Genomic DNA, 15,419 nt, shown 5'->3' on the forward strand with positions numbered 1-15,419 from the left:
ACTCATCTTATTTTTGGTTAAACTAGTTCTTCCTTCTTTCATTTATGATTTGGGAAATGAAAGAAAGCACAAGACCTTGTTAGATCACAGAATATACTCATGCAGCAGCTTGGAGCTATTACAATTTGATGCAGTAGAGTTTAACTAGTTGTGTTAAAGTAAGGAATTCTCTTGCAAAATGTTATGCGCCAGAAAAAAACCCAAAACAAAAAAACACAACCAAACATCTCCATCCTGTTTCAGGGTACTAATCTCCCGCCACCCCAGATTTCACTTTTTCAAGATTTTTTTTGTGCAGTAGATATTTCCATTTTGAATTATGAAAAATTACCAAAAATTCCTGCAAAAAAATTTACCTTTTTTGTGAAAATCCTTGAGACTTTTCTTTTGCGGGACCCCATCATCTGTTCAGTTACAGCCTGGGCTGTGTTTTAGCGCAAGGGGATATGTACAATGCAGCCCCATAATGACATTCCAAGTCTTGGTGACCATGGGACATAGATCAGCAATTCAGGACCAAAACTACACAGCAATTTCAAACTAAGGCCCTGATCCTGAAAACACTTAGGCATTTGCTTAACTTAACACATATGAGCAGTATTCCTTTGAACTCAGTGGAACCACTTATGTTTGCGAAGTTAGGCACATGTCTAGGTGTTTACAGGACTGTGGTCTGAGACCCCAATACTGCAGCCTCTTAGACTTTTATTTATGTGAGAAGGTCCATTAAGCTCAGTTATACATGTGTGCTTGCAGTATTGGGACCAAAGCAAAAAAGGTTCTAAACTGGAAAGGAGCTGTGCAAAACATTAATCACACAATTAACTGCACTCCAAGCTACATATCCTGCAATATATACTGCATAGGCAAACCTCTGCACCTATATAAAATCCCTGGGACATCCCTTCACTTAAGATTTTTACCTGGAGCTCCTGGCAATCAAAGGCTAATCAAACCTAAAGACTCGTCTGGACATCACGCAATCATTTGTTGCTGTCTACAAATATTTGTAGTTTATCCTAGCGTAAACTCATGATACTTAAATTTTAGCATGAGTTAGTTAACAGATGTTAAAAATACACCCATTTTTTTGCAGTGTTGATATGGCCATAGAGTTTACCTCAGGATCAGGGCCTAAGTTTGTGCCTTGTTGAGTTCACAATCCTTTCCTGAACCTACAATGGTGTTGTCTTTATTCTTCACTGTATTGCACAGTTTTATGCCAGTTGTAACTCCACTGTAACACAGCAGAAAATTGAGATGTGTGTGACATTTTCCATGCACATAAAAACTATTATTATTAGAATTAATTGTTATGGTAGCTGTCCTGAAAAAGTTATGAAGTGGCCATGGAATCTGCCTGTTTAGCTTGCAGCAGTGTAGGAAGTTAGGAGGGTAAGTCCATCCGTGTTCAGTAGAGCACTTAACTTTAAGCCAGTGGGACTTAACCACATGCTTAATGTTAAGCAAGTACCTAAGTGCTTTGCTGAACTCAGATCTTAGTCTGTCCTCCAGCTCTGGTTTTAAGGTGGGAGATCTCCAGGTCCTTAGTAAATTTGTTGAATTCCTCCTGAATTTTAGGACATTTAGAACAAAAACCTCCCAAAATAGCTATAGAAAAATAAGTCTCTCTCTGTTCAGTCCATTAAGGCTAAATCAATGTGATATATCTATATCTGGAAAGGGAAGACTCTCCAGGTATTAAATGTCTGTCTGGAAAGAGAGATGATGAGAGAAAAATCTATCATCAGTCATATCTAGTTTAAAATATTTTTCATATCTGTGTCCTTTAAGGCAGTAAGATCCATGCCTTGGGAGTACCAAGTCCATAAACCATACCTAATTATAACATTTCTTGCTTCACACTTAACGGCACATTATATCATGGAAATGCAAACACTCTTCAAAACTTTCCAACGTGCCTTTTTATAGGAATCCACAATGTATTCTGAAAATGTTAAACAAGATATTTTTCCTCCACAGGAAGCATAGCCATCACCCTATTCATGGATTAGCCTTGTGTGTCTGCAATGATAATGTATTACTCTGAAAACTCCTGTGTGTGCGTGTGTCTGTAGAGATAAAGTCCCTTGTGTTACAAATCCATATCCACATGTGGAAAAGAAAAATAGTAATATTCTCCAGGTCCGTACAATAAAAAAGCCCACATAATCCTCTGGCTTTGTCATTGTTAAGGTGGTGACAAAGCTGTCCCATTTTAGCAGCTCCTGCCAGTATGGTTATGTGTACCCTGTACATACAGAGAGGAAAATCTGCAAGCATTTAATTTAAAAATCAACATGATGGGGGGAGGGGAAAGGAGGAAGAAAGGAAAATGCAATAATTTATAAAGGGACAGGTTAGAAAGTGATGGATCAATTTAAGACTGAAAGCTCCAAAGTTTATTAGAGAACACAAACAACCACAATCAATCTCCTTCCCCTTCAATCCTTCTTTTAAAAAATGTTTTTGTTTTATTTTTCAAAATTCTGTGAGTGTGCCTAATATATCCCTGCTCTAATTAAGTCAGTGGAGTTAGGATACAGTTATCCCAATATATTTATTTATTTCTATTAATGATAGATATTAACCTTCTTGTTACAGTTCAGTTACAGACCTTCAGCTTAGAAATAAAAAAGTTCATCTTAGGGGCAGTTTTTCTCTTTCAGTCATAGAAATGGATGAGTTACAAAAATAACTTTCTCAGCACATTAACACACTGTAGCTCACTGAAAGGAATGTTATCAGTGCCGAGACATAGAGAATATTTTAGGAGGAGAGTTTTTGCTTGCTCAGGGAATGTATTTCAGTCTTTAAGGTAGTCAGTAGTACAAATAAAGAAGGAATCCATGAAAATTATTTTAAATATTCTCCCCAATATAGAGTATGTAGTATTTACAGAGATCCCCTTTTAGATTCCTGGAGTCATAGAGTTTAAGGCCAGAAGGGATGACCCGATCATCTAGTCTGACTGCCTGAATATCACAGGCCACCAACACCACCCTGCACTAAAGCCAACAACCAATATTAGACCACCATATTACAGCCCACAGGAGACTAGACTGTTGTGTGCCACAGACAGAGAGTAGGAAGGAGCACCAGTGCCCGAAGCCCCAGCAATGGCAAGTAAATGACTACCTGAAATATACCCAGGTAATCCTGGCAAATGACCCGCACCACAAACTGCAGAGGACGGCAAAATAAACACCTACGGTCACTGCCTATCTGACCTGGTGGAAAATTCCTTCCCAGCCCCACATATGGTGATAAGTTAGATCCACAGCATGTGGGCAAGAACTAGGCAAACAAGCTCCTGAGAGAGAGACTGATGGCACCCAACCCCAGAGCCCTGCTCCCCCTTCAAGTGCCCCATCTCCAGCCATGGCCATCCCTGATGCTTCAGAGGAAGGACATAGACTCATAGACTTTAAGGTCAGAAGGGACCATTATGATCATCTAGTCTGACCTCCCGCATGATGCAGGCCACAAAAGCTGGCCCACCCACTCCTGGAATAATTCTCTCCCATGACTCAGCTGTTGAAGTCCCCAAATCATGATTTAAAGACTTCAAGTCGCAGAGAATCCTCCAGCAAGCGACCCCTGCCCCATGCTGCGGAGGAAGGCGAAAAACCTCCAGGGCCTCTGCCAATCTACCCTGGAGGAAAATTCCTTCCCGACCCCAGATATGGTGATCAGCTGAACCCCGAGCATGTGAGCAAGATTCTCCAGCGAGACCCTCCGGAAAAAAGTTCTCTGTAGTAACTTTTAATATCCCATCATTGACCATTGTTACTAATTACCAGCGATGGCACGTTATTGACCTATTGACTAAAATCACGTTATCCCATCAAACCATCCCCTCCATAAACTTATCAAGCTTAATCTTAAAGCCAGAGAGGTCTTTCGCCCCCACTGTTTCCCTCGGAAGGCTGTTCCAGAACTTCACCCCTCTGATGGTTAGAAACCCTCGTCTAATTTCAAACCTAAACTTCCCGACGGTCAGTTTATATCCATTTGTTCTCGTGTCCACATTAGTACTGAGCTGAAATAATTCCTCTCCCTCCCTGGTATTTATCCCTCTGATATATTTAAAGAGAGCAATCATATCCCCCCTCAGCCTTCTTTTGGTTAAGGTAAACAAACCGAGCTCCTCGAGTCTCCTTTCATACAACAGGTTTTCCATTCCTCGGATCATCCTAGTGGCCCTTCTCTGTACCCGTTCTGGTTTGTATTCATCCCTTTTAAACATGGGAGACCAGAACTGCACACAGTACTCCAAATGAGGTCTCACCAGTGCCTTGTATAACGGAACCAGCACCTCCTTATCCCTACTAGAAATACCTCGCCTAATGCATCCCAGGACCGCATAAAACAAACAAAATGAGAATACACTGAGGGAGGGGAAATCCCTTCCTGACCCTGCAGTGGGCTGGCTAGAAACATGTTAACTAGAAGTGAGCCCCAGGGCTGCTGAGCCCTGTGCCTCACCATTACAAGCAACCCCGTCATACAATCACATTCATAAATTTGTCCAGCTCTCTCTTCAAGTTGTTTTGCCCTCCCACCTCCTACTGGGAGGCTGTTCTTGAATCTCACCCCTCTGATGGTTAGAAACATTCTTCACATTTCCAGCCAAAATTTGTTCATGACCTGTTTATACCCATTTGTTCTTGTGCCATCATTGCCTCTTAGCTTTAAATAGCTCTTCACCATCCTTGGTATTTATCCCGGATGTATTTGTATAGAGCAACCATATCCCCTCTGTCTCCTTTTTGCAATACTAAACAAGTCAAGCTCTTCCAATCTCCTGTTAAACTAGTTCCTCTATTCCCTGGATCATCCTAATAGCTCTTCGCTGCACCTGTTCCAGTTTAAATTTATCTTTCTTGAACATGGGTGACCAGACTTGCACACTGTATTCAAAATGAGGTCTTACCAATGCCTTGTAAAATGGCATTAATATTTTTCTCTCTCTCCTGGAAATGACTTGCCTCGCTCTTCCTAGGATCGCCTTTGTCCTTTTCACAGCCTCATCACATAGGTGGTTCATAGTAATCCTGTGATCAACCCACACCCCCTGGTCTCTCTCCTCTGTCATTTCCAGCCCCCAGCTTGTAGAAGAAATTCATATTATTAGACCCTAAATGTATGACTTTGCACTTTATACTATTGAATTTCATCCCATTTCTGTCACTCCCGTCTTCAGATTATTTTGCAGGAAGATCTGGGTAATGTTGATCTTCCTCTGTATTGATGATGCCTCCCAACTTTGTATCATCAGCAAATTTTAATAGCGCCCTCCTAGTTTTTGTGCAAAATCATTAATAAAAAATTGAATAATACTGGTCCCAAGACCAATCCTTGAGGAACTCCAGTAGTAGGTTCCCTCCAGTCTGATAATTCACCTTTCCACACAACCCACTGCCTTCTCCCCTTTAGCCAGTTCTTTACCCACTTTACTTTTCTAGTATTTGGCCCCATCTGCTCAAATTTAACTAATTTCCCATGCAGTATTGTGTCAATTGTTTAATGAACTCCAAGGATATTAGATCAACTACATTTCTATTAACTTTAAAAAATCAGCTCTCTTCTCAAAGAGAGAGAGATTGTGCCAAACTCATCTTTTAACTTTGGTAAACCCTCATTGCATTATGTCCCCCTTTTTGTTTATCCCATTAATTTAATTGTTTCCTTCATAATTTGTTCTAAAGCCTTGCATACGACTGAGGTTTAGACTAACAAGTTTTTAATTGCCCAAATCACTTTCCCTTTCTTAAGTATAGGTTCAACATTAGCTATTCTCCAGTCATATGATATTAATACATCTGAATATACAGCCGTATTAAAAATCCTTATTACCAGACCAGCAATTTCATGTGTTCGTTCTTTCAGTATTCTGGGATGTAAATTATTCCTTTATCCCGATTTGAGTGTATGAAACTCTTACGTTTTTGTTTCACCTCAGATGAAATAAGTTTTTATTTCTAGACACTCATTCCCATGAGCCATGTTGCCTTCCTGCACATGTTCTATATTATCCTTATTGAAAACAGAGGCGATTTATTTATTTAGTTTTTGTGCCATACCTAGATTATCTTTAATCGTCTTCCCATCCACACTGCATAGTGGTCCAACCTCATCCTTCCTTATTCTCTCTCTATTTATTAAACTACTGAACCTCTTGTTATTTATTTTAATTTCCTTGGCGAGATCTATTTCATCTTAACTTTTTGCAGTTCTCATTTTATTCCTACATTTTCTAATCTCCACAATGTAGTTTTCTTTGCTGATCAGCCCCCTTTTCCATTCCCTCTAGGCTCTCTGCTTACTCCTAATAACCTTTTTGCGGAGGTTATTCATCTATCTGTGTATGGAGCCTTTCCCTACAAGTTTTTCCCCCTTGCTTGTGATGCAAATTTCAGATAGTTTTTGCACTCTTGATTTGAAGAAATTCCAAGACTCCTCCACATTTAAGTTCCTGAGCTCTTTAGTGCAGTTGACTTCAACTAATTCCTTTCATTTCCCAAAGTCTGCCCCTTTGAAGTAAAAAAATCATAGTTGATGACCTGGTTTTGATTATCCTTCCATTTAATTTAAACTGAATCAACTCATCATCACTTGATTCAAGATTATTTCCTATGACCTTCTATGATGTCTTCACAACTTAACAAAACCAAGTCTAAAATAAATTACATCATTTCTTGTTGATTCAGTGACAATTTGAAGGAAACTGACATCTATCACTTCCAGGAAGAAATAATTGAAGAATAAATGCTACTAATCTATGTCCAATATGTTAGTCTCCCATTATAACACAATTTCCAATAGTACTGATCTTTCTAATAATATTTGAAGAGATTTTGACCCAAACAGGTTTTCACTGATGTACAACACTATCCTATCAACTTTACCTTTATTCCTATCGGTCCTAAGCAGCACATACCCTTCAGTACCTGTATTCCAGTTATGAGTGCTTTTCACCAGGTTTCTGAAATCCCTGTAATACCTGGTTTGACCTCCTCATGGACTTTAAGGTCAGAAGGGACCATCATCATCATCTAGTCTGACCTCCTGCACTTTGCAGATCACAGAACCTTACCGACCCACTCCTATAATAGACCCCTAATCTCTAGCTGATTTTCTGAAGTCCTCAAATCATGGTTTAAAGACTTCAAGTTACAGAGAAGTCACCATTTACACTAGTTTAAACCTGCAACTGACCTGTGCCCCATGCTGCAGAGGAAGGTGAAAAATCCCCAGGGTCTCTGCCAATCTGACCCAGGGGAAAATTCCTTCCCAACCCCAAATATGGTGATCAGTTAGAGCATGTGGGAAAGACCCTGAGCATGTGGGAAAGACCCTGCCCCAGTAGTTCCAGTTCCTCCATTTAATTTACACTCCTCACATTAGTGTACAAACATTTCCATTGTTTCTCTAGGACCTCACCCAGTTTTCTATCTGGATTAGATATAATCCTTTCACTAACTGTAACAACTACTTGTCTACCACTCCACTCAATATTTGTAATTTTTTCTCTGTGCTGTCAATACTCTTACGTTGTGATGTTTCATTGTCCTTTATTATTTCTTCATTTAGCTGATTTTCTTCCTCCTGTGTATTGAAACCCAGTCGTGGAGATTTCATGAGTCTCTCCCAACCTTCTCCTCTCATCTCCTAGTTAAAAGCCCTTCTTATCTATCATGCCAGCCTTGGTCCCAAAAGTTTAATACTCAAGTGGAGTCCATCAGTTGAGAAGAGTCTCTTCTTTCTGTTAATATCTTCCAATGGTCAATCATCCCAAAACCTTCTTCATAGAACCAATCCTTGAGCCATCTGTTGATTATCATTATCTTGTCATGCCTTCACCCTCCTTCTCTAGGGACCAGAAGAATTCAGCTGAAAATCACCTGAGGTTTCCTCCTCTTTAAGCACCTTACCCAGCTGAGTATACTCATCCTTGAGTCATTCTAGGGGGAATCTAGCAATGTAATTCGTCCCAACATGCAGCACAATCAGTGGACTTATCCATGTTCTCATCAGGAACCTCATCAGCTTCACGTCCACACCTTGTATCCTTGCTCCTGGCAGACCGCATACTCTCCTCTGGATCTGGTCTGGTGAGAGACCTGTTGATTCTTCTGAGTATGGAGTCCCCAACCACATAGACCTGTCTCATCCTGGTGTTGGAATAAATCTGTCTTGTGTTCTGTGTCGCAGTCCCCTATACATCATCCTCACTTTTCCTTAAACTCCAGTTTCCAGTTTTCTCTGTCATCTCTACCTCTCTTCTTCCTTGCCACTGTATCTTCTACCTGTCTCCTCATTCCCTAGTGCAGCAAACCTGTTACCCAACTCAATTTCGTCACCACTAGCTGAATCTCTACCTTGTCCTCATGGTCACATTCTTCCATGGATCACTCTGCTCTTCTTGCAGTCCATCCTCCAGAAACTTTTGTTTGGAAGGTGTCCGCAAATCTTGAGTTGTCTGTACCACCACTCAAGGATGATATACTCTTTTGGGTCACAAATTCTTAAATACACATCATATATCTGGAACAACTCAGTTTGTGTAAAAGACAGTGTAATTTGGCCAATGGGCATGTAAAATACAATATTTTCAAAGTCTGGACTTTTTCTTCATGAACATTTAATAGATTGGAAATATAATTTTTTTGGAGAAAAATAGGTTGCAAAATACTCAATGTCCTATCCATGTGTCAGAAGTAATTACTCTAAGGAGTCAGTACTTCTAGAAAGGAGGAACATGGCCCTGCAGAATGGCCCATTGATATGAGTAGGAGATAAAAAGTGGCGAGAACTCTGAGGGTTCCTGAAAAGCTTTTGAAGTTTCCAAGTTATCTGGTTCAAGGTCCCACAGAACTTGTTTGTTCAGAATTTGTGTTGTTTTTTTATGAAACCCAGCTAAACCACCATGTTTTGCCTTAAAATCAATCTTAGAGGCTAAGTTGGTCACAGTTTTCAATCAAAACAAGGAATTAGTCCAAGAAGCTTAGCTTGGATAGGTCAAAAGGTTCTTAGACCTCCACAAAACCTTTGGTGAAACTGGCCTGACTCTTTCAGGTATGTAACCAAACACCGAAGCAGGTGATACCTAGCTTGTTAAAGATTTCATTAGGAAAGTTTCACCCTGCTCTATAGGAATCATGTAAGGCATATAGAGTTTCACGCCTGCTGTCTTGAAGACTTTGCTACTCCTCAGTGGTCTGCAAAATTCCTGGGTTTATGTATGATGTCTTGTCTTTTATGCCAGACTTATTTTTGGATGCACCCACTGACTTCAGTTTTACTTAGTGATAAGCTTTTTGTGAGGTATTTCTATTAAATGGGTTTTTTTCTCCTTGCTGTCAACAGCATAAAGTGGATAAAGTGATTGAAGAAGCTAAAGCAATCTGCAGCGTTCTCTGTTCTGTGGAAACCAGGGCTATTACTGATGCAGTCAAGAAACTCCATTCAGTGCCACTGGGAAAAACACAGGTAAAGGATGCACTGAAACCTTTACAAGCTGGCCTGAAGTGCTGATGTCCTATTCCCTCTTGGACACAATAACTTAAGTAGGTATCATTCATTTCTTCATTGATCATGATGAAGGGTCAAGGTACTGCCTTGCTACTTATTTTCTCAGAGGTGAATATTAGGAAGAAGCAGCTTAAAAAGAGAAAAGGTTGTGAGCAATGAAACGTATGACTAGAAAGCAATAAAAGGTTGGTCTTGTGGGTAAGGTACTGAACTTGGAAATAGGAGAGATGGATTATGTTCCCAGCTCTGCCATAGACTTCTTGTGTGACCTTGGACAAGTCATGTAGGATTAGGTTAGCGGAGGTGCTGAGCACTCAAAGCTCCATTTTAAGTCAGCATCTGGGGAATGCAGGTACTCTGCACTACTGAAAATCAGACCATTAAGCACTGTGAGTTAGTCATGCTAATGCTTTCTCACATTAATGAAATTTCTACTTCAGCGTTTTAAGAAGTTTAAGTTTTCCTCTGTCTTCCCATAAGTGGTCTCTATCCTGCTGTCCTTACTCACTGACTTGAGTTTTCATGTGGAAGGGACTGCAAGATTGGACCCATTCTTGTTGGTTTGCCCAGATCTTAGTTTCATCCACAATCTATCATTTTATCTCCTGCACAGTACACTCAGTTAAATAATCAAATATCAGAACAAAGTTTTAGCCCATAAATCTTGTGATGTATATAAGAACAATCTTCTTAAGGCAGGGGGGAAAAATGGGTTAGAAGAAGAGTGTGGAGAGATGCTAATCTACCCAAAAAGAATTTATACGAATAGGCCTGCTGTCTGGGTTGTGAATACCATGATGATATTCCAAAGCTGTGATTGGGGAAAGCTAATTTAGTTGTTTTGTAGCATTTCACATAGCATGACAGTGATACATGGCACAGATTTTTATGGCATATTACACACATCCCGTTAGTCATTTAAACCTGTGTTCTTCACACTTTCAAACCCCAATAAAATCATCATTCTCTCCAAGTATTTTTATCTGAGTAAACCTGAGGCTGAGAGGTGAAATGGACTTGCCAAAGGGTACACAGTGAGTTAGTAGAAGAACTGGAATTTGAACTCAGAAAATCTTATTTCCTAGCCCTATGTTCAGTCCTCCTAGACTATGCCATAAGAGTGGATAGCTCAATTTTCTCATAGTAAATCAGACCAATTGGTTTCCTTTAATTTCTTCCCTAGCATTTCTTCTGGTTCATTGTTCGTTGTTGTTAAGTCGTTTATATAGCACTCCGAATATGTTTGGTGCTTCATTGATAAGTGTTTAAATCGCTGTCATGTGGAGCTTCCAATCTAAATGGATCTGTGAAATACCATACATCCTCTGGTGTGGTGTTAATTTAAATACAAATATTCACAAGAATATTCTTCTAGTATTTCAGGTGACAAATGCAGTAGAGAAATAAATAAAAGAAACTACATCCGTTTATGACAAGGCTTATTGACTTTCATCTGTACAGTCCATCTACCATTTCTGGGGACAGAGTTAAAAATCTTCCACATGAACAGAGTATTTTCTTCAGTGCCATGCTCTTAATTAACAGATGGCCGAAGAACCCAGTTCTTTGGGATGGGGAAAAGGCTAATTGTGGGATAAATGTTCCTTTAGAAATGAACTAAAAAGTATAAAAAGGAAGGAGGCTGAGACTGATTCTTTCAAATTGGTACTGCGTTGGGAAATGGATTTCCCCCCAGTCGAAGGGAGATTCCACTTTCCCTTTATTTCATCAGCACCCTTGAACCCAAATCCTAAGAAGCAACCTCCATCCAGTTTCGGTCAGGCTTGCCTAACTTGTCAGATTCAATTTTCAGACATTCCATTTGAAATCAGAGACCGAAATATCCAAATCATGGCCTGCCTTGGACACCTCTAATCAGAAAACTGCATCTTAAATGCAGCAGTGAACTGGGGCGTGGGGGAAGAGCTATGATTGCAGGTCTTCTTACATGAGTCCTAAGTTTCTGTTAGTGAATAAAATCCATTGAGAAAGCTTGGGCTCTGCTTTTCTTCGGGGTCAGTGTTCCAGGTCCTATAAAACTGTAAACTGGATTGTTTGGCGATTCAGCACTTAGGTGAGATAAGCCAAATCATAATCTGATCTGTTCTGTAACGAGAACTCCACATGTTCCTGTAGTGGGTTTCTCTTGCACTCCCAGCACTGGCTCAGTTCATTGCTCTGCCAGAGACATCCTCTGTAATGTTAACCAAGTAACACAGTCTCTCTGTGCCCAAGTTTCCTATACTGAAAATAGGCACAGTAATAATAATAATACTTTTTCTGCCCTGTCTAGTTAAATTGTGAGCTCTTCAGGGCAAGAGCTGCCTCTTATTATTTGCATGCAAAGCACCTATCACAATGGAAACCTGGTCTCAGCTAGGATCTCTAGGTGCCACTGTAAAGCAAGTAATAAATGGTGATGGTGGTGGCCTCGTCTGAACATTAAAAAGAAAGTATCGTGGATTCTTTTCTGATAAAATACTTTCTCCCCAGCCCTGAATAGAACATCTAGATTGATACAAACTTTACAAAGAAGTAGCTTCATGTTGATGAGATTTCTCTTCTATCAACATTTCCTTCGGGCTTGGTTGGCTGACCTAGCTCACTTTCCCTCGAAGCCTTCTTTTGAAGGCTGTCCATGACCTTGAGTGACACCCCCTCCCTCCTTCATGAGATAGAGCTGATTAACAATTGACTTCAAAAAGTCAGCTACCAAATGGTTCCCGTGCCAGCAAATGCCTTTGCTGCTTCTTGTTTCCTACTTTTTTCAGAAACAAGTGCTAGAACAGTTGATTAGACTTGGGCAGCCCCTCAAAAGTTCAGGTTTTCTGCAAAAAAAGCTGCTTCTCATCCAGAGGCAACTGAATTATAAATGTAATAAAAGCAGACAAATATCTTCCTGTATGCATAGAAACTCAAGTTCAACTCAGTTTTCTAGTATAATTTCATATATCTATATCTCTGTATGTATGTATAATATGTATATATGTGCAGTATGGATAAATGATGAGCCAGATCTTCAGGAGGTATAACTTAGCTCATCATATCTATCACTATATTTAGACGTATAGCCTGAATCAGTATTCAGCAGTTTGATATTTGATGATGGGTCAACTCCTCTAGTCCTTATTCAAGCAAAACTCACATTGAAGTCATGAGTAGGAGTTTTGGCCCCATAAAAATACAGTGCAGTGTTTTTTGGCTACTGATGACACATTTTCCCCCCTTGATTCTTAGGGATCTATGGACCACTTACTTATTAAGAACTATTAATTAAGAACTCAATAATAGTGGGGGATTTCAATTATCCCCATATTGACTGGGAACATGTCACCTCAGGACGAAATGCAGAGACAAAATTTCTCGATACTTTAAATGACTGCTTCTTGGAGCAGTTGGTACGGGAACCCACAAGGGGAGAGGCAACTCTCAATTTAGTCCTGGGTAGCGCGCAGGTGCTGGTCCAAGAGGTAACTATAACAGGACCGCTTGGAAATAGTGACCATAATATAATAACATTTAACATCCCTGTGGTGGGAAGAACATCTCAACAACCCAACACTGTGGCGTTCAATTTCAGAAAGAGGAACTATGCAAAAATGAGGGGGTTACTTAAACAGAAATTAAAAGGTACAGTGACTAAAGTGAAATCCCTGCAAGCTGCATGGACGCTTTTCAAAGACACCATAATAAAGGCCCAACTTAAATGTATACCCCAAATTAAAAAACACAGTAAAAGAACTAAAGAGCCACCGTGGCTTAACAACCATGTAAAAGAAGCGGTGAGAGATAAAAAGGCATCTTTTAAAAAGTGGAAGTCAAATCCTAGTGAGGTAAATAGAAAGGAGCATAAACACTGCCAAATTAAGTGTAAAAATGTAATAAGAAAAGCCAAAGAGGAGTTTGAAGAACAGTTAGCCAAAAACTCAAAAGGTAATAACAAAATGTTTTTTAAGTACATCAGAAGCAGGAAGCCTGCTAAACAACCAGTGGGGCCCCTGGATCATCAAGATACAAAAGGAGCGCTTAAAGACGATAAAGACATTGCAGAGAACCTGAATGGATTCTTTGCTTCAGTCTTCACAGCTGAGGATGTTAGGGAGATTCCCAAACCTGAGCCAGCTTTTATAGGTGACAAATCTGAGGAATTGTCACAGATTGAAGTGTCACTAGAGGAGATTTTGGAATTAATTGATAAACTTAACAGTGACAAGTCACCGGGACCAGATGGCATTCACCCAAGAGTTCTGAAAGAACTCAAATGTGAAGTTGTGGAACTATTAGGTATGGTTTGTAACCTGTCCTTTACATTGGCTTCTGTACCCAATGACTGGAAGATAGCTAATGTAACGCCAATATTTAAAAAGGGCTCTAGTGGTGATCCTGGCAATTACAGACCAGTAAGTCTAACATCAGTACCAGGCAAATTAGTTGAAACAATAGTAAAGAATAAAATTGTCAGACACCTAGTAGAAGAACACAAATTGTTGGGCAAAAGTCAACATGGTTTCTGTAAAGGGAAATCGTGTCTTACTAATCTATTAGAGTTCTTTGAAGGGGTCAACAAACATGTGGACAAGGGGGATCCAGTGGACATAGTGTACTTAGATTTCAAGAAAGCCTTTGACAAGGTCCCTCACCAAAGGCTCTTACGTAAATTCAGTTGTCATGGGATAAAAGGGAAGGTCCTTTCATGGATTGAGAACTGGTTAAAAGACAGGGAACAAAGGGTAGGAATAAATGGTAAATTCTCAGAATGGAGAGGGGTAACTAGTGGTGTTCCCCCAAGGGTCAGTCCTAGGACCAATCCTATTCAACTTATTCATAAATGATCCGGAGAAAGGGGTAAAAAGTGAGGTGGCAAAGTTTGCAGATGATACTAAACTGCTCAAGATAGTTAAGACCAAAGCAGACTGTTAAGAACTTTAAAAAGATCTCACAAAACTAAGTGATTGGGCAACAAAATGGCAAATGAAATGTAATGTAGATAAATGTAAAGTAATGCACATTGGAAAAAATAACCCCAACTATACATACAATATGATGGGGGCTAATTTAGCTACAACGAATCAGGAAAAAGATCTTGGAGTCATCGTGGATCGTTCTCTGAAGACGTCCACGCAGTGTGCAGCGGCAGTCAAAAAAGCAAACAGGACGTTAGGAATCATTAAAAAGGGGATAGAGAATAAGACGAAGAGTAGCTTATTGCCCTTATATAAATCGATGGTATGCCCACATCTTGAATACTGTGTACAGATGTGGTCTCCTCATCTCAAAAAAGATATACTGGCATTAGAAAAGGTTCAGAGAAGGGCAACTAAAATGATGAGGGGTTTGGAACGGGTCCCATATGAGGAGAGATTAAAGAGGCTAGGACTTTTCAGCTTGGAAAAGAGGAGACTAAGGGGGGATATGATAGAGGTACATAAAATCATGAGTGATGTGGAGAAAGTAAATAAGGAAAAGTTATTTACTTGTTCCCATAATACAAGAACTAGGGGCCACCAAATGAAATTAATGGGCAGCAGGTTTAAAATAAATAAAAGGAACTTCTTCTTCCCACAAGTATCAGGGGGTAGCCGTGTTAGTCTGTATCTACAAAAACAACAAGGAGTCTGGTGGCACCTTAAAGACTAACAGATTTATTTGGGCATAAGCTTTCGTGGGTAAAAACCTCACTTCTTCAGATGCTCCTTCCCACAGCGCACAGTCAACTTGTGGAACTCCTTACCTGAGGAGGTTGTGAAGGCTAGCACTATAACAGCGTTTAAAAGAGAACTGGATAAATTCATGGTGGTTAAGATGGATGGCCGGAGAGAGATCACTTGATCATTACCTGTTAGGTTCACTTCCCTCTGGGGCACCTGGCATTGGCCACTGTC

The 15,419-nt window shown here is 40.0% G+C and overlaps 1 protein-coding gene across 1 annotated transcript in view; it reads left to right on the top strand.

Moving 5' to 3' along the window:
• Positions 1-15,419, top strand: part of PIK3C2G (phosphatidylinositol-4-phosphate 3-kinase catalytic subunit type 2 gamma) — a 311,474-nt gene that overhangs the window by 39,815 nt on the left and 256,240 nt on the right. Inside the window, exon 8 of the mRNA XM_026652203.1 lies at positions 9,373-9,495. Within this exon, the coding sequence (XP_026507988.1) occupies positions 9,373-9,495 (123 nt within the window). The remainder of the gene's footprint in view (positions 1-9,372; positions 9,496-15,419) is intronic.

This window comes from Terrapene carolina, unplaced genomic scaffold (assembly GCF_002925995.2).
Source record: "Terrapene carolina triunguis isolate 2854851 unplaced genomic scaffold, T_m_triunguis-2.0 Scaffold112, whole genome shotgun sequence".
NCBI lineage: Eukaryota > Metazoa > Chordata > Testudines > Emydidae > Terrapene > Terrapene triunguis.